Genomic DNA, 20888 nt, shown 5'->3' on the forward strand with positions numbered 1-20888 from the left:
CAATATTTTGCCTTTATTAAAAATGGGTAGTGAGAGTCGAGCACACTCGACTGTAACTTTCTTACTTGTTTATTTTTAATATTGAATTGTTTTCTTTATAAATAACTACAAAATGTATTTCATTACATAACATTTTCATAAATTGTATCATTAAATACATTGTTAAAACTCAAATAAACAATTTGTATATTTATTCGGTTCCTTGTACTGAGAGTGCCTGAAACACAGATTAATCATTCGGAGCTTGTCACGTTGGCAAATGAATAAATTAAATTGAATTTGGCTGAACAAGTAAATACGATTTGTGCATGAAAACGAAACATCAACGTCGCGACACGACGCTTGTCGAATTAAAAAGAGAATTGTGAAGGGAAAGTGAGAGAGAAAGAAAAAGCTTGGCATATTCAATTTGAGTTCATTTGGCGGCTATTGATTGCCCATATGGGAAGTCTAATTGGCCAGGGAGCTAATTAAAACTCAACCTCAGCCAAAATGCAAATGATTTCGAATTGCCAGCATAATCGCCGCAAAAACATTACGCATTGCGCCTAAAAGCCGACACCGACAAACTTTCTGCTCGAGCACCAAAAACAAACACATAACACACAGACACTGATAGATATACACGTGAAAACTTGATAACTTTCGACGCTTTCTCTACAGTTACTTGGTTTTGAGGTTGGGTTGCGTTGGGTTGGGTTTTATTTGGTTTACTCGCAATGCCACACAAAAACTTTAATTAGAAAGTTTTGTCACATGCTGGGTGCCGATGCCGCTGACGATGCCACTGACGACGCCGTCATGTTGCCAAAATTTGCCTTCACGTTTACGGAAAAGAGGCAAGGATAGAAGATACCTTGTGCACTTTGTAACATGGCTGAAACATGATGAAATCTGTGCAGCGAGTTTTAGAGCCCACACCGGTATCAAACCACAGAGACAATCTAAACTTTTCGAATCAATTTTAATTACCATAAATATGGCTGAACTTTTGCGCGACACACACACACACATACAAAGGGAAACTCAAGCTCAAACTCCAGCTCAGTCACTCACTCAGTCATTCAGTCAGCCATTCGCGAAAATGGAGGTCGTGTATTCGTCATTTCGCTGTCGGTTTGCCAGCTGCTATTTTGCCCTGTTGCTCTATGGGGAGCGAAAGTTTTGTATCTTTCAGTGCATCTCTGCAAACGTTGACGCATTGAACTTACTGACGTGTACTTAGTTTACTTTGCATACAACATTTTCAGTACTGAAAATTTATTTGCTTTCCCAAAGCGACATCTGGGCTGACAGTGAGCTGAGCTTGTTGTTGAATCTATCTAGATATTTTGACTTATAAAAGCAATTACGCACTTTCACAAAAACTATTTCCAAGCATCATTTATATAATACAATTAATATTATTTGAAGACGTCTTAAATCCTCAAAATACATACATATCTATTAAAGTACACAAACTTTATGGCTCGCCTTTAATGGCTTTCCCAGATGTTGAGGTGTGCATAAAGTTTTCATTGCTTGAATCACGTAGCCGGCTGGATTCCCAATACCCAAATGAATTTATAGTTGCCATTTTCATTATTAAAAGAACTTCGAGCTGTGTGAAATGTAGCGCCTCAATCTGAGTATCTGTCCAACCTTTTGAATCGGCAGCTCAGTTGTGCTTTCAAAGTTGCAAAATTTCATTATGACGGATGCTTTGGGGGCCAATCCAATGGTCATCAACAGCTCTTGCTGCCTGTTTTTTGAAGTGCTCCTTGTTCCCTCCTGCAAGGTAGCAAATTGCGAATTTTGCAACTGTCTTGTTGGCAAACTTGGTCCGGGATGAGATATATATATAAAGAGAGAGAGTGAGAGTTTTGGGGTCAGCATTGTGGATGTTCGCAATTAATAGGCAAAGTGTGTTACAATATTTTTGATGGCATCGGTGTGGTCTCTGACTGTTGACTGTTGACTATTTTATGGCCTGGCTTATGGACGGACTTGATATGGAGAGAGCGGAAGGCTGAGTGGTTGAGTGGCTCCTTTAGGACTCCGAGACTCTGAGAACGTGCTGAATTTTAATTAGCTTCATTTTAATGGGTTGCGGTTGTTTACTTAGTTGATGCCCATTGTAGAAAGTTCTCTGACAATGCCTTGCCACTTAATTGAGCCAACAAATTTTGCAGCTTGAACAATAGTGAAAAGGACAGTCGCTGCATTGATACAGAACGCAGGCTTGAATGAGAATCGCACTCTCTTAGAGACTATGTATGACATAATAAACAATTTGGCACATGAATTTATCATAAATGTCAGGACATATGTACGCCATATGACCTCTGGGGATGGCGACAGTGAAAGGAAATAAAGGACAAAGAGGTTGACAGAGAGAAGCAGAGAGAAAAATCCCAAACCATAAGCCGAATTACACGCATGAATCATCAGAATTATCAATCATGTTCGAGTGGCGGCAACTTGGCAAACATTGAGGAACTGATACAGCGCAAATATCGCTACCGCCAGATACGCTGCACGGATAAAAGATACATTATACGTATGTGAGTATGTGAGTGTGTGTGTGGCAGCTTTCTCGCATGCTCACATTAAGTGCAACATAAGTGGAAATCAGCAAATATAATCTAAATAAGTGGTTGTTAAACAAAAAAATTTGTTTTTTTTCGGCATTGTTTTCTCGCTAAGCCAAGCAAATGATAGGGAGAGAAAGAGAGATTGAGATTGAAAGTGAGAGTGAGTAAGAGAGATTCGGCGATGACATGTCTTGAGCAAATTTGTTTTGGCAACGCTGTCAACTATAATGGAGTCCTGTGTGTCATAGCGGAAATGGAAATGGAACCTGAGCAAACGTCATACGCAAATTGAATAAAAATGTTAATGCACCCAACATGCGTGGGGTAATCAACTCAATCAGGGAAACCGGCAAGTAATCAAACTTCTGGCGTGAAACAATTGGGGATTGAAAATGAAAAGCAGCTCACGTTAAATGCGAACGAAAAGGGGCAATCAGAAAGGCAATGGCAATGCGAATCAAAATGAGCGACCCCGAAATAAACACTTGAAACGTGCCGTCACTTAGGAGGCGCCCGAAAGAGCAGGCTTTAAATTTAACACACGCCAACGCAGTGCTGTGTGGCGATGATGAGTTGGCACAACACTACAGAAAACGGCGCCCAGCGTTGGCCATCAGCTGGATGGATAGACAGACAGACAGGCTGCCATTGGATGCGGGCAAGTGGCAAAACTTTCATTGCTTTTATCCGCTTATTTAACACTCATTTTTCGGCTATTTTGCGCAGCATTTTATAGCAACACTAACTCCAGCGGCATCAGCATCAACAGCAAAAGGAGCCACGTGCCAATAGAATTTTGTCCAAATTTGCATCGTCATTTAGGAACAATTAGCAACAAGAGCATTATTTTACCACAGCATGACATCCACGGTATATGAGCAATGGTGATTGTTCATATTTATACACATACTTTTGTACATACATACACTGACGAGCAAAACTGTAACACGAGTTCGTTGTTGCAACTTCAAAGGTCTGTAACTTTTTTTCTAATGGACGGATTTTAAAAATCTTAGTCTTGTTTTATTGGTTATATCATTTACTATTATTAAGCAAAATTTAAAGCCATTTGTTATCAGTTAAAGAAAATGACACGCCAAACTGTAAAAAAAGTCAAATGTTACAGTTTTGTACTCTGGTTATTTTTTTAACAAATATTTTTATTAATGATTTTTTAATAATGAGTCCACATCCCCTTGGACTTTTCCAACTCTTCTAAGCGATCGGGCATACTTTGGGTATACCGTTGCACCATTTCCGGGGGAATAGCATACCATACATCCTGTGTCCTCCTTCATTCCACTTGGAGGAACTGCATATTTCGCCAGCTGCGATTTTACGTGACTCCACAAGTTTTCAATCGGATTCATATCGGGAGATTGTGGTGGCCACTTCATAAATTGAAATTTCTGTTTTGAAATCCAATTTTTAACTAATATGGACGTGTGCTTCGGATCGTTGTCTTGGTGAAAGACGCATTTTTCGACAGAAAGACCCATATTCCCAATAACTTTCGGAAGATTTTCTTGCAATATTGCTAGATATTACTCCTTTCGCATAATTCCATCGATTAGCACCAAGAGACCAACTCCATTTGTGTGAATGCACCCCAAACCATGATGGAACCGCCACCGTGCTTGCCGGTTTGTCGCACATTCCTTGGTGACTGGATCGTATGATCTCTAGTCCAATACCAGGAGCGTCCATCTGACTCGAACCGATTAATTTTGGTTTCATCCGACCATATAAACTTGGAAACAAAAATATTTTGGAATTTTTTGCTTTTTTAGACACTGGTAGCAATGACTTACAGTATCCCAATCCGCTAATGTGCAATTTGTGTATGTTGCGGCAAAGTTCTGACGCAGCATTATGTGTCTTTTTGTAAGAATTGATTTTTTTTTTCATTTCTTTAGCTTTTAGACCCAATTTGTTGAGGCTACGGCTAACTGTCCAAGCACTGGCACTCAAATTAAGCATTGACGCCGCTTTTATTGGTGTGAGATCAGGATTGCCCGTTAGCAAGTTAGCGACGTGGCGTGTGTCACGTTCACTCAAAACTCTGGGTCGGCCTCCTGGATTTATTGGAAAGTTTCCTAGACCGTATTTTTTTAGTCGCTGCACAGTCATATGGCTAACACCGAATTTTTTAGCCACTTTTCGAACAGATTCACCAGCTTCTAGTAAATCAAGAATGATCTTATTTTTTTCACTAGCCATTACAAATTCAATTACCATTAGGCTTTAAAATATCAAAACTCAGCGAGTAAAATGTAAACAAATAAACATTAACGGTTAACTTAGCTTTAGAGTTAAAAACCAAAGTTTTGCCATTGTGAGTGCAAAACTGTAACATTTGACTTTTTTTACAGTTTGGCGTGCCATTTTCTTTAACTGATAACAAATGGCTTTAAATTTTGCTTAATAATAGTAAATGATATAACCAATAAAACAAGACTAAGATTTTTAAAATCCGTCCATTAGAAAAAAAGTTACAGACCTTTGAAGTTGCAACAACGAACTCGTGTTACAGTTTTGCTCGTCAGTGTATGTATGACTGTATTTTTATCGTCACGCAAATATAATGAAGCTGCTGCTGATGGATAGCATACGGTTTGTTTTTGTGCAAAACTCTTATTCAACCATTTAACTTATTTATTCAATGGCGTAAATATATTTATATTATTGTTATATTTAGTTTACAGAGTAAATTTTACTACATAGCTTTAGTTTAACATTTGTTCTCGAGACTTATTATCTAATCTATCAACGAACAATCTAAAATGTTAGAGCTAAATGTCTGCCGTTTTTGCCCAGTGTGCAACAAAGCAAGTAAAAAATATACTGGCAAGTGTACTCGCCTGTGCGGTATTATTCCTAAAATATACCGAACTAATATACCGCAAAAATAATAAGAATTTTTTCGAATTCTATATTTCGTATATTGATATAATACTACATTTAAAATATACCATAGATAAATACTCACATATACATAAATATATGTACATATATATAAAAAAGTATTTCTTAAATAATGTTGACCGATGAGTAACAATATTACCAGTATGTCATTTTATTATTTTTAATTTCAAACGCATAAAATGTCTTATTCAAAAAAAATAAATGCATTACTTTAATAAAAACGGATGTGTTTTCATACTTTATTTTCATTCACGTTACGTTACGTTTTAGTATATACTGCATAATACTGCATCTAATAGTATGGTTGGCAACTCTATCCGAATGTTAACTAAAAAGGAAATAAAACATATGCTTAAAAATTTCAACTTTTTTTAAACAGTTCAAGAGTAAAAGGATTCTGTTAACTGTAATTAAAATAAAAATAACCTAATAAGCTATAAAATCCTATTATTAAAGGGTAAGTAAAATGTATTAAGTAAAGCAGAAAAATGTATTTAATAATTTCAACACATTACGTATTAGACAGTGCTCGCTTTTGGCATTTCTTTTAGTGGTTTCTCCTCTCCTTAATATGCTGATTAATAAATCATGATGTAATCCAAGGGGGTATTAAATGATTTCTGTGTAATCGATAGCGCCCAAACCTTTGAGTAAATAATTAAATAGATTAATGAGTAACTAATATCAAGGGTGAAGCCTAATGAGATGCCTGAATGACATGCAGGACGCATCGTCTTGATTTATTACCTATGAGCATGAAAAAGGATTTTGTAATGTGTATTTATTGCGCTTTTTGAAATATGTAAATGATTTTAAAGATTTTTTTTTTTTGGTGGTTTGTTTACTATTTTTTTTAATAATCATTTCGAATAACCACAACGAGCTGGGGGCAATAACAAATGGCTGCTAGTTGTTGGATGCAGGAAAGTATTGCTAAAGCGTTTTGCAATTTATACCAGAAATTCGACAATTTATTTCAATGAAATTGATTTTGCTGATGCCACGCCCCACTCCGCCCCGCCCTGCTGAACCATTGATGTGCGCTCGTGGATTGTGCGAGGTCTGGCTGGCAGGCAGACCAAAAACGAGCAGCGATAAAAAAGGGAAGCGCATTGGCAATGCGGCCCACGTAAAACGTTGTAACAATTCAATCAGTTAGCGTCGAGAAGAAATCGTTAGCTACCAAATTGATAATATTTGAATGCAGCACATTGGAAGATTTTATACTGCACTGGGCAGCATAACAATGGTCAGTCAAAGGACGTGGCCAAGCAGTTGTCTGGAGAGCATCTTTAAGATACACCAAGTACACTAAATAGTTGTTTAAGAAGGGAAGCACGGGTTGTTATAGAGCATACTTTTACCTGCCAACGAAGTTTAGCTCGAATGTTTTCTCCCCCAAAAATTTTAATTTGAACATGAATTTCTTATGTAATCAACGCTGGGATTGGAAGCTGGCCAACAACTTACTACGGCGACTACTGCTTCTCACTCTCTTGCTTCTCACCCGCACACGAGCACTTCATTAATGCGAGAACGTTAGGATATGCGCTGAAAGAGAGATGAAGAGAGGGGACTTGGCAATTCCAAGCGAGGATTGTTAATAAGCGCAGTTGCATTGGAATTGGGGACGCGACCAACTGCCTGGACAGTTGGGACTCTGCACGTACAAGCTGTGATTTCACTTGAATGTGGACGAGTGGGCAATATATACACACATATATATATATATATTATATATATAGGAGGATAGGTAACACAGGGGGGACGGAACGGGTGTCTGCCATGTTTTTGCGGTTCGTTAGAAGAATGCAAAGGGTAGGTGCTAAAAGTTCAATATGCCAAACCAACTTCCAATGTTGACTTTAAAAACACATATAGTTGTACAGCACGTAAATTGCAGTGCGCTCCCTAGACGTGTATATATGTATGTGTATGGATGGGTGTGTGTGTGTGTGTGTGAGAGATTCTAATACTAGCACTTCTGATTGCTGCAATATGCATGTATGATTTGATGTTATTCATCGTCGAACAGAGATTGCAATTCATTTTCAAACTTTTCTAACACATTGCAAACAACAGACAAATCAAAACCAAAGCCAAAGCCAAACCAGGTCCGACTGGCGACCAAGCTCGCATGCATTCATATTTATATCATGCGATTTATTTTTTGTGCAGCCATTTGAAAGCGGAAGCCTTTGTCATTACGCGTACCTCCACAAGCAACTGAAACATCAGAAGCGGCAAAAAGAACGAACAACGAACAACGACCAACGAAAAAAAGAACCCTAAAAGGCGAATGTTTTATATTTTTGCAACAAAACTCACTAATTTTCTTTTATGCGGGCACAAAACAGACAGCAACACGAAACGCTCTACAACAAAAACAACAACTGGCAAAGAACAAAACAAAAAATAATAAAAGCGAAAAAGTACTGCAAAAGAAAGATTCTACAAGCAAAGCGGCAAAAACAATATGAAATGCTTTGCTGTGTAGGTGTGTATGTGTGCCTGTTTGTGCATGTCTGTGTTGTGTATGCCTGTGTGTTAGCTCTTGTGGAAAAGAAAAAGATGGCTGCAGTGACACGGAATCAGTGAGAAGCAACAACATCAGTGGTAGTAGTAACAACAGCAACAACAGCAACAACAACAACAACACCAGGCAAAGCCGGCAAACGGGAAATACAAACAAATGTCACTCAACAATTTTTATGAGTCTGACAAAAGTGAATTATACGAATGGACCCGGGACGCCGACTCTTTTTCTAACGCAATTTATCTACGTTAGGCAAGCAGGCTGGTCAAAAAAAAAAAAAAACAGAAACAAAAAAGCAACAACAAGTCGAAAAAGTAGAGGCACCCAAGACCTAGAAAACCCAGTAGCAAACCCAACCTAGACAAATGGAAAAGTGTTGAATTTTTAGTGCACTTTGTCGCCGTTGTTATGGCCATGTTGTTGCTGTTATTATTGTTGTTCTTGCCTTGCATTTAATTCTCGTTTTGTATTTTATTTTTTGTTTATTGTTTCTTGAGTTGTATTTTCATTGTCGCTCGCTGCGTTTCAGTTGCTCAGCTGCCCAACTGCTCAGCAAAATGAATTACAATACTTACATACTCACAATCCCATTTGTAGACCAGGCTCTCTGGCTCATAATTTTCACTAGTTTGTTTTTCTGCTTCGTCTTCTTCGTTTACTTGGCTGAGTAAGGTCATGAGAATTGGTTAAGTGGCAAGTGGACAGGGGATGGGAGGAAAAGCTACATTTGAGGGTTGACTCTTTTATTTATGCTTTTAATTTCCTTTGTTTTCATTGTGTTTCTGTTTTTTCATGTGTTTCGTTGACTTCTCTTTTCTCTCTGTCCTAGTCTTCTTTTGTGTTGTGCTTTGGCCGTTGACACAGCCAATATTTGAGAACTTTGTCAATGTCTGCATTTGGGGTTTGCCATTTGGGTTTATTGCCTGGAATTTTGAGTGAGTTTTGTCAGCTAGATTTGTTTGGCACACAAAGCAGCTCCATAACAAGGCCACATCCTTTATTGCTCCCAGTTACTTTTCAATATAAAATCATTTTTCCAATAAGCTTGCAATTTTTGGATTTCGTTTGACCCAGTATATATTTTTATAGAACTTTGCGCAACGGTCCCGTAAAATGTATATTTATGTTAAATGTAAAATGTAAAATGTATATTTATGTTATGGGTTCCCAAAATGAAAATCTTAACGCTAAACTTCAATTTACTATTATTATTTAAGATTATACGTTGTGCATATGGAACAAATTATTTATTTGTTTAAAATATACAAACTAATTTGTAGTTGACGAACGCGAACGTCGGCGAGTGCAGACGTGCTTTCTTTTGTCTTCTTATCGTGCAACGAAAATTAAATAAAAACAAAGCATAGTGCAGTGTAAGCTCCAAACATAAATACACAGTGGGCGAAAAGACGCTTAGTGCGATGAACTTCGTACTTTTTGTGTAAATAAAAACAAGAAAATCAAAAACATCTGCTATTTTAAAGTTCAGCCCAAAAGTGGTGCATTTGGGTAAAAATATCAAAATTTTAGAAAACTGAACAAATCTAACGGGGTTTTTGGTAGTTTCTTATCTATATGTTTCACTTTACAAAAATAATGTGCCGGGGATCAACTAACAAAAAGGAATATATGAAAATCCGTTTTTTGTTTTTTCTTGTGTCGCACTGCTATTTCAAAGTTCACAGCTGTATGTATGTGTATGGATGGGTGTGTGTGTGTGTGTGTGTGAGAGATTCTAATACTAACACTTCTGATTGCTGCAATATGCATGTATGATTTGATGTTATTCATCGTCGAACAGAGATTGCAATTCATTTTCAAACTTTTCTAACACATTGCAAACAACAGACAAATCAAAACCAAAGCCAAAGCCAAACCAGGTCCGACTGGCGACCAAGCTCGCATGCATTCATATATATTTCATGCGATTTATTTTTTGTGCAGCCATTTGAAAGCGGAAGCCTTTGTCATTACGCGTACCTCCACAAGCAACTGAAACATCAGAAGCGGCAAAAAGAACGAACAACGAACAACGACCAACGAAAAAAATAACCCTAAAAGGCGAATGTTTTATATTTTTGCAACAAAACTCACTAATTTTCTTTTATACGGGCACAAAACAGACAGCAACACGAAACGCTTTACAACAAAAACAACAACTGGCAAAGAACAAAACAAAAAATAATAAAAGCGAAAAAGTACTGCAAAAGAAAGATTCTACAAGCAAAGCGGCAAAAACAAAATGAAATGCTTTGCTGTGTAGGTGTGTGCATGTCTGTGCTGTGTATGTCTGTGTGTTAGCTCTTGTGGAAAAGAAAAAGATGGCTGCAGTGACACGGAATCAGTGAGAAGCAACAACATCAGTGGTAGTAGTAACAACAGCAACAACAACAACAACACCAGGCAAAGCCGGCAAACGGGAAACACAAACAAATGTCACTCAACAATTTTTATGAGTCTGACAAAAGTGAATTATACGAATGGACCCGGGACGCCGACTCTTTTTCTAACGCAATTTATCTACGTTAGGCAAGCAGGCTGGTCAAAAAAAAAAAAAACAGAAACAAAAAAGCAACAACAAGTCGAAAAAGTAGAGGCACCCAAGACCCAGAAAACCCAGTAGCAAACCCAACCTAGACAAATGGAAAAGTGTTGAATTTTTAGTGCACTTTGTCGCCGTTGTTATGGCCATGTTGTTGCTGTTATTATTGTTGTTCTTGCCTTGCATTTAATTCTCGTTTTGTATTTTATTTTTTGTTTATTGTTTCTTGAGTTGTATTTTCATTGTCGCTCGCTGCGTTTCAGTTGCTCAGCTGCCCAACTGCTCAGCAAAATGAATTACAATACTTACATACTCACAATCCCATTTGTAGACCAGGCTCTCTGGCTCATAATTTTCACTAGTTTGTTTTTCTGCTTCGTCTTCTTCGTTTACTTGGCTGAGTAAGGTCATGAGAATTGGTTAAGTGGCAAGTGGACAGGGGATGGGAGGAAAAGCTACATTTGAGGGTTGACTCTTTTATTTATGCTTTTAATTTCCTTTGTTTTCATTGTGTTTCTGTTTTTTCATGTGTTTCGTTGACTTCTCTTTTCTCTCTGTCCTAGTCTTCTTTTGTGTTGTGCTTTGGCCGTTGACACAGCCAATATTTGAGAACTTTGTCAATGTCTGCATTTGGGGTTTGCCATTTGGGTTTACCCAGCCAGCAATTGGAAGATCGTTTTTGAATTAATCACCTTGACGAGTCTTCTTCGAGTCGTTGAAATGATTAAAAAAAGATTCCTTTTATGAGCGACTAGAAAATGAATCGAAAATGACTCGAAAATGACTCGAAAATGAGTCGTAAATGATGTTCATATACGATTTATAAAATAGCAAAAACAAAATTGTAAAGCAGTCGAAAATTGGTCATCCAGATGATTGAAATGAGATTATTTGTTGCTTTGCATTAACATTCGGTGAGAGAACTTGGAGCTTAGTCGCGCGCTCTCCTTTGGTTTTCTGTTCTCTGCCTTATCTTGTTGATATTTTTCAAACGGCACTTTTCACCAAATTTGAAGGGGTTGCTGCAATGTTCTGCATTTCTAAACTCAGTTTTAGTAACTTTGTGAGCTCAGTGAGATTAGGTAAAGTGAGAAGAATATGTCGGCCAAAAATATTAGAAAAAAATATTATGGTTGGAAAGGCACCAGCACAAAGCCAAGCGCTGAAAAGTGCTACCTTATAACAATAATTACAAGTAAGAAAATATTTCTATTATTGGTGAACAAAATTAATACTTTCTCCTCCTAGATATTTGCCACCTAAAATACAATTGTACGGATAAGGACATGAACATGGTTTTTCAAAAATTTTTCGTTCATGCCAAAGACCTTGTTAATAAAAGAAAGCGAGTGAATTAGTTTAGTTGCTATTGATATTATTTGTTAAATTTGAATTATTGTTACTACTACATTCTATATTGTATATATAAATATCGAATTAAAAGTAATATGAAAAAGTAATTATGTTACATGGGTTCTTTGACCCTGTAAAAAACTTGAAAAAGAAAATAAAATAGTTTAAAGAACATATTTTCATGCCTTGCGCATTGGTTGGTTCCCAAAGGGTAAATTAGTTAATTGAAATTTATTGTATTTTTGTTTACATTCCCTCAACTGTTTGTTAGCTTGATAGTTTAATATTTCATAAAATTCACATTGATATTCATTTAGTTCTTATGCCGGAAATCATTTAAAATTTAGGGAAAAACTATAAAAAATATACTTAAATTTTGAGTCAAAGTTCATTTTAACGACATATGCTAACAACGTGTTTACCATACGCATCTCTTAATGCACACCGTTTTATTGGCCATCAGACTTGAGGCACTAATGTGGCAAGTCATTTTCCTTGTTCAAGTCTTTTAGGGGCACCCATTAAAGATGTCTCGGCTATGGAACAAAACAGCGAGACAGATAGGAGAAAATACTCTCGCACACACATAGGCACACACATAGACACACACATTCTTATATGTATATGAAAAAGTTGGGTTATTGCTAATCAACTCACGTTTTCGCTGCTCGTTTCAAAATGTATTTTGTGACGCCATTTTGAAGTGAACTAAGCGACACCGCGTCTGCCATGTGCTTATCAGCAGGCTTATCAAATTCATCGTCATCCTTTTATTTTTCAAGTAGAAAGTCGGCAAGGGCAGAAGCAACACTCGACAACCGGTTTTTATGTGCGACACTATTACGTTTCCTTTTTAATAGTTGTGTTTTTTCGTGTTTTTCTTTCATTCTGTATTTTCGTTCGTTCGTTCGTTTGTTGTTGTTGTCAGTCGCTGATTAAAAGTTGAAGCTGATCTCAAGTACATCCGTCAGTTGGCAAGTCAAGTCACGCATTGAATTGCCTTCTCGCTATTTATAAGCATTGTCTATATCATTTCGAACCTCCCCATCGTTGAGTTTCATTGTGCCTGAGTCTGCTCGCAGTTGTCTGGCAGCGACATGCGCATTTATTTGATTTACTTTGTGTCCTCAAAGGAATCCACATGAAGCCAATGTGAAGGCGGGTGGCAGGATTAGTAGAGCTGCACTAATTCCGGGAGCGTCATTGTCTCATCTTTTATCTCAATGGTGAAACAAATCATTACTAAAACAGCCCGAAGCATTTTGAAAATACTCTATAAAATATATTCCTTAAATTTAAAAATTGTTGATTACAGAATTGCTAATAGAAAATTCTTTATTATTTCCTTCCTTGTGGTCTTCGAAAGCAGCCACAACCAAACAATCAAGCAACGATTAAAGTGGCCTCTGCAACGCTGTCAGTTGCAGGGAATTCAATTTCGGTGGCAGCAGCAAAAGCAACGTCGACGCTTGCGGGCTTCCAAGAGTTGTGATTTAACACATTGTTGTGCTTCGTCATTTGCCAGCCTTGTTTTATGGCAGATCTACACACCATTTGCATGTAAGGTTTCGCCCCGGCTTCAGAATATTCCGAATTTGCCACAATTATATTTTATAGGAGTGGCAGACAAAATAAATAAAATGTATATGGTATATGGCCCTCCTGAGACCCCAAAGACCAGATAGGACCCCATTCATTGGCCACCACCAACACCACCACCCAGGTTGAATCTAATTTTCCGCAGATTTTGCCATGTGGCAAGGCAAACTTGCCCAGCTGGAGGAATCCTTGTCGCATTCAGTTGTGGTTTAGTTATCCCTGTCGTTTGGTTGCCTCGTTGCCTGCATAGTCCCTGGCTTTTGGACTCTAATTTGCATGCACTTTTCTAGCCAACACTTTAAGCTGTCCCCAATGACGCCTCTCCCTCTCCCTCCCCATCCCGCTCCCTCTCCATCTCCAGGGCTCCAAAGCGAGAACAGCAGGAGCAGCCCTTGTGTGGCTGCTATGGCTACTGTTTAAATGACAGCTTTGTCTTCGATGCAGGAAGTGCCGTTCATAAAATTGGCCAACAGATATAAGTGGCCCAAAATGCGCACACTCCCTCACACACAAACACACACACATGGCTGAGTAAGCCAAAAAAGTTGTGTGTGTGTTTGGGGAAAAACACTTTTCTTAATTGGCAACACACTCGAAATGCGAGAATTTAACAGCTGTCGGTTAGGTGAAAAAGGTGTATGCGGATTTATGGATAGCAATGCAAGAGACTTGGATGCACACTCTCGAGTTCTGGATGGGAGTTACTCTAATGCCCAGATAATTGCAGTTAACAGTTGGCATATGACCATTTATTACATGCCACATGCTGTTGCTTTATTTTAAACGCTTTCGAGCGTTTACCATTCATGTGACGGTCTCAAGGATTAGTCACAGCCATAGCCACAATGTGAATGCCACAGAAACGCAAGAGGCACGTAAAAGCGCGTCAAGGCGTCATTGTACACTCCGTGTCTCTCTTGGTCTCTCAGACTCTCTCTCTAACTGTCTCCATGTCTGCCATAAATCTTGCTAACCTGCATTGTCCTGCGGCTGCCGCCGCCGCTGCCTTCGCAGCCTATGAAATGCCAGTTCAACTTGCCCATAAGTGGCTTAAATGTTGAATTTCAAACACAATGCGAGAAAAAAGGACATGGCCGGGTCCGCAGCAGAGAACGTAGCATTGTGCCAAGTGCCAAGCATGTGCCTGGCTTCGCATTGCAGCGCATCCGTCGCAATTCCCTCCCTCTGCACACATCCCCATCTGGATTGCCATCGCTGCCGCCTGTGCCGTGTGCCATGAATGTCCTTATAAATTGTCTGCAATGTTAAATGTTGCATGCGCCTCTCAGCGTGGGTTGCCTTTGACTCTGCCCGCCAACCCGACTGTCCGTCCGTCTGTCTGTCCGTCTGTCCTGACTGCCTGCCTGCCTTGCACCACAGAAATTTATGGCGTTGCCACACAACGAACACCAACTTGCAACGGCAATGGCAACGAGCATTGCAACAGCCCAGAACGACTCTGCCACTAATCAGCACACGTTTTAGTTGCCGCTGCCAAGCAGCGGAAGCTCAAATTGTTAAAAGCAATAAAGCTAATAAGTGATGTGGCAAATGTGCGGCCTCTCTTTGTCTCCCCCTATCTCAACTTTCCATTTCCCCTCTGCCACAGCTCTTTTACCCCCTTCTATCGACTCCACCATCACAATTCTTGTCCCTATCTGGGCTTATGTTCTCATGGAGGCTTTTAACCATAAAAGACCCTGTGCCACTTCTACATATAAATACATACTATGAATGCTATTCGAGATGGCAACGTGAATATGTTAAACAGAGAAAATTCTCTTCAGATCCACATTTTTTAAACTTATTTAATAATGTAAAGAGATCAGAAACGGAACAGTTTAGTTAAAAATCATAAACAAATTATATATTTATTTGTTTTAAGTTTATAATAATAATTAGTAATATGAAAATATAATTAACATAATGATTAAAAGGGACCCAACATTTATACACTAACCAGAACAAGTCTGCGTACACACTTAATGCGCAACTTTGATGTTTAATAAATATAAAAATGTTTATATCTTATTATTTTCATCCGATTTTGTGATACAAATACTCAAGTTTTTGGAAAACAAAAGTAAAATACTTTAATAACTTAAAATTGTATTTTAATACAAGAATAATTTTTTAATTGCTTATTTTATAGTCCGTTAATAAATTTATATGCTAAACTAAGTTTTCATTACCATTACTCAACACTTAAAATAAGTTATTATTAAGTTATTATTATCTAACACTTAAAATAGGTAATCATTACGTACTTCACATCACTTAAAATATGTAAGTATCGTAAGAGAAGGAAGAAACTAAGAAATCGATAATAAAGTGTGCGATCAATATCACCACTAACATTGTGAAATAGAACCAAATATCAAAAAAGTAAATATTATACATCATTCTACAATTTACGATTGCTGTGTATATGGTGTACATTGGTATCGTTACACATTTAAACTACAGCAACTGATTGAAGTTGAGTTAAATATGCGCGTAGTTTTTAGTAGGATTTTACAAAGTTTTTGTAAGTGGCAAATGTGCGTCATGTGGTCCATACCTAACTCTTGTGTTTCGGTGTGTGCGTGTGTGTGTGTGGGTTGCCATTCCCAACAACGGGAAATCAGCAATTAGTGACAGACAGACCAGTCGCCCCTCCAGGCGAGAGAAGCCAGCTGCCGCCTCCGCCGCCCCAATCAGTGGGACAGTCACGCATTTCCGCCAGCGCCAACTGCTTCCGGTGGCACTTTGCACTTTGACTTGCCAGCCGCCAATCCCCCAGCTCCGACTGTTCTCCCCGTGCAGTGGTTGTTTGCAGGACCTTTGAGGGCCACCTTATATCTACAGCCAGCACTGTTACCTCGTCTCCTTCTTGTACTGCGTCATGTAATTTTATGACTAATTAGTCAGCTACTACGTCAAGTTGGCAACTACATAAACACCAAGTAGTGTGTGGCAAAGGACACGGTGTGCAGGGGCAGGGGCAGGGGCAGCAGCAGGGACACGGGCCGGAACACAGTGCGATTTTCATGCAGTTTAAGTTTATAACAGCTGTGGGCGTTTCTTGATCATGGGGACGTGGCCATTTATTTGCTTTGCTGCGCTTTTAATTGCCCTGCCAGCAGAACATTTTTGTGCTGCGTTTTTATGGCATGCGTCGACTTCCACATCGACGTCACCGTCATCATCAACAGCAACAAGAGCAGCAGCAGAAACAACAACAACAAAGTGAGCAACACAAATAGCAACAACAGCAAACATTTGCCTCCGGTCTGTCTACAAAGTTGAGTTGCAGTTTGTTAGTTGCCTGCTGCCAGTTGGCTTCGTTGTGCTCTTTGTTGCCATACCGAATCGACCCCACCGACGACTACTCCAACAATCTACAACATTCTTTGTTCTTATGGCTTTGGCTTTGTGTAATTTTGCAGCACAAAAAGTACAAAGCAGAAGCTTGAAGACATTTTTGATCCTACCCCGCAGCAGCTTCAGCTTCAGCTCTAGAACAATTTGCGGTAATTTGTTATAGCTTTAAGCAGATTTTAAAGAGTGCTTTCCCCTCGTGTTCGTGAGTGCAGTCAAATCCAACAAATATCAAAATACAAGTAGTTATAATCAGAATGCAGAATATTCAGTAATCGGAGCGGCTTGCAGCTTAGAGGGGCTCTAATTAATTACAGTCGTGTCATGAATATTAGCGAAAAATTATGTGAAATTTGCAACTGACAAAAAGACGACAAATGATTTCCGCTGTTAAATTATCCACTTCCGTTGCATGTACATCATTTGTATTCCACCCCGTCGTATCCCGTGCCTGCTCCGCCCTTAAATGTCGTCTTTCAACTATGAACAAAGTTGGCCAACACCTGCAACATGACCTGCCCCCAGCTAAAAGTGGCTGACAGCCGAAAATGGGCTAAACGGAAGATGACCTGGGACTGAGGTTGGTTCGGGTTGCTGACGTCGCGTCGCGTTGCGTCGGTTCATTTGGGGTTGAGTTAGGCGTGTCGGGTTGGATGGCTGGATGGCGTGTTGAATTTAAAAATACACACGAAATTTAAATGACAAGCAACTAATGGAAATTGTTAACAATTTCCAGTGGCAGGTGGCAAAAAGTTTTCAACCAACGAACCTGCGAGCTCCCAGCTGCGTCAGCCTTTGCATCAAAAATCAGCTAACATCACAACAAATGGCTTCATTTATTTGCGTCTTTTGTGCAATGTTAGCGCGACTTCCGGCCAACAGAGAAATCGTGGGCGAGAGAGCATTTGAAGAAATCCTGATTTACGTTCCATGCGAAAGTGTGAAAAGTTTACCTTGAAAAATGCTGCCAACAACAACGAAGCAGCAACAACATATTATGTTTATAAAAGTTAAAAGTTTCCAGAGAAGTTGTCCTGGTTGTTGTGCTGCTGTTGCAGCACTTGCCATGATTAAATGACCAAGAGACGTCAGTGTTTTTGTGGTTATTTTTTGTATATCTGGATAAAACTTCGAAAGGAGTTTCCACAAGAGAGGAAACTCTTAATTTGGACACACTAAAATTGCAGCTGCATTGCGACACACCAAGTACAAAATACAATATATTAAAGACCTTCCAGTGAAGATTCCGAAGGTGTCACCTCGGAACTGCTGCCGGAACGACGTGATCTCTTCCTTATACTGCCATCGGGTGTCACCATATGTTTCTTGAGATCGATTTCCTCAGTGTTGACCTTCAAACAGATGTCGATGAAGAGGCATAGATCAATGCTCTTCAGCTTTTTGGCCAGCCTGAATGCCTCGTGGAGCATTTCCTTTTGTTTTTCAACCTTTCCAAGTATTGTATGCGCCTTACACGCCACAAGAGCGCTCAACACTGCCCAAATATAGCTATTGCACCTAAGGGCCTCTACGGAATTAAGGAGCATATTAACTAACAAGTCGGCAAATGAGAACGGTAAAATAAACAAACTGAATAAGTTAGCCCTTTTTTTTTTTTTTTTGAGATCAGTTTTGATTTTGTTCGTTCTTGTTCAACTATTCTCGTTTATAATCTTTCGTTTGTTACTTTTATTAAAAAAAAGATTATGTAATATTACGCAAACGAAGAGAGAATTTGGTAAATTGTACGATGCTTACACAGCACTAGTTACTAGTGTTGCAGCTCATTGTATGTATCTCCGACACTTTTAAGTACACATATACATATACGAGTATACATATATAGTATTCCGTACTAACCGAAATCTCAGAGACTTTAATATTGATAAAATTATTTTTCAAGTTTGTTTTAAATTTGTGCCCCCGCAAATCGATATCAATCGAGCGTAAATTTGAAGCTAGAGTCGATTTTTGTTAAATACAATAATAATAATTTGGTCAGACTAAAAACTCTATGGTAAATTTTGAATGTTTTCAATACAAACTCTAGAACTCAAACACTAGAACTTACCATCTATAGACTTGCGGGCCAATAAACAGCATGCATCGAAGGAATTAATGTTTAAGTGCGCCTGGGCGTATTCATGGTAAAGATAACTGCGTTCAATGGGATACTTGGCAAATCTCATCCGATACTCATAGCGTGCAGAAAGTTTTCTAAAATGTAAAGCGTATGAAATAGCATCAACATTCGCTTTATGACTTACTTGAATTTTTCTGTTTTTGGATCAACAACAAATTGCCGCCTTAAAAATATGTTTTCAAATTTATTCTGTCTGCCCAAATCTAGTTCTGTTGGTATCTTAAAAAGTTTCATTAGACGCTGTCGGCCACCCAAAATTTTCATGTCTGTTGGAATTTTGTATTCGTTAATGCGGGCCAAACCCAAGTAGTTGTAGACCTCATTAACGAATTCAAATTTCCAGGGCATGATTCGATTTGTTTTGACTGTCACATAATTGCCCATGACCTCATCAACAAACTTTGTCAATTTCTGCAAAACAAAAATTTAGAATCTCGCAGATTAACAATTTTCGTCAGTTCAACTTACGTTCATTTTGTTAGATCGGATTAGATTTCGTATGGTTCGCAGTATCTTGAACATGTTTCGTCGTGTCTGATATTGAATGCGAAAAAGATTCTCTTGCTGATACAGTTCGTTTTTACCAGCATTGCGACAATACATTGGACAACGCGTGTGTAACATTTTCTAGTCCAAATGTATCTTAGAAATTATATACGTACTTATGACGATGGAATGCTTACGGTAAATGTTCGCGCTATTTTGTAACTATCCTCCGCCATAGACTTTAAGTTTGCTGACGACTCGGAAAACTGATCTATCAAGAGATTCGGATTTTCGCGCAATTCCTTAAGGAAGCCAACATCTTGCCAGAACTTGTCCAAATATCTTTCATTATAGATCTTAAACTGACGTTTGCGTCTGCTCCTCTCCAGAGGCACAAGAAACTCTTGCTGTGTAACAGATGTAATAATTTTGGGAAACTCCTTTTAATGTTGAGCCAGTTTCTACCTCAGTTTCCAAAATGCTAAGCACGTCGCATGCAGGCTTCGAGGATTTTGTTATTCTGTTACCTTCTTTCATATGCATCATCTTGTTAATAAGACGATGAGCAGCTGGCGATGTGGCATCTGAAAGCGCATCATTGATGTTTTCTGTGATCTGCAAAGCGATAAGCCCTCAATTGGACAATTATTATTAACAATTACGCTTGCACTTACGACAGTCAAGCGGTTTTGCACTGGTTGTACTTTGGAATAACTAAATAGTCTCATATTATGGTGAAGGCTACGCAAAGCATTCTCAAGTTTGTTCGACTCATATAATGAATCGGAAACCTCCAAGTTAACTTTATGGTCAAACCCATCTGGATTGTTATTCCTTAAGATTGCTGTAAAATATAGCAAAGATAATCAAATGCTATAGATAGGTATAGGTGCCATATATAAGTTATCTGCCACCTTTGGCATAGCTACAGTCAAGAAGAGCAGCTGGTGCTCGTCCCTGCATCCTTTTCACATGTGCTCGTCTCCTCAAAGCGCTAGTATCATTGGGGTCTAAGTCCAGAGCCTTATTCAAATATCGCATGCTTGCTGGAAGATTGCCCGTGCGCTCGTAATAGATTCCCCAATCTGTATACATACTGCACAACTGACTATTGGACCATTTAAGCATTTCCCATGGCTGAACATGAGGCTTTAATCCGGCTGAAGGTACGATTGCCTCGTTACTTCCGGACATTTTAAAATTAAAAAAAATGTTTTAAAATAAAATATAAAATCTACAAAAAAAAAAAAAATATCATGTAATAAAATGTGTGTCGGCAAAACAGTAACTGATTTAAGCATATTTCTACAGATGCTTCTATCACTTTCAGACAGTTGCTCAAATGCTTACTATAAAATTATTAACTAGAAA

The 20888-nt window shown here is 38.6% G+C and overlaps 1 protein-coding gene across 3 annotated transcripts; it reads right to left on the reverse strand.

The window, feature by feature from the left end:
- Positions 1-1709: 1709 nt before the first annotated feature.
- Positions 1710-20784, reverse strand: LOC117575907 (uncharacterized). 3 transcript variants are annotated; one of them, XM_052006782.1, is made up of 9 exons: positions 20432-20784; positions 20192-20361; positions 19983-20132; positions 19715-19924; positions 19500-19658; positions 19156-19442; positions 18960-19105; positions 12037-12060; positions 8761-9155 (listed from the first exon to the last, which is right to left on the reverse strand). In XM_052006782.1, the coding sequence occupies exons 1-9, from the start codon at positions 20709-20711 to the stop codon at positions 9118-9120; spliced, it is 1464 nt and encodes a 487-aa protein (XP_051862742.1). In that variant the 5' UTR covers positions 20712-20784; the 3' UTR covers positions 8761-9117. The 3 variants fall into 3 exon arrangements, with proteins under 3 accessions (XP_051862741.1, XP_051862742.1, XP_034116242.1); XM_052006781.1 differs by lacking the exons at positions 8761-9155; positions 12037-12060 and adding an exon at positions 1710-1816; XM_034260351.2 differs by lacking the exons at positions 8761-9155; positions 12037-12060 and adding an exon at positions 17953-18416 and having other exon boundaries at positions 20432-20783.
- Between the last annotated feature and the right edge of the window lie 104 nt (positions 20785-20888).

This window comes from Drosophila albomicans, chromosome 2R, assembly GCF_009650485.2.
Source record: "Drosophila albomicans strain 15112-1751.03 chromosome 2R, ASM965048v2, whole genome shotgun sequence".
Classification (NCBI taxonomy): Eukaryota; Metazoa; Arthropoda; class Insecta; order Diptera; family Drosophilidae; genus Drosophila; species Drosophila albomicans.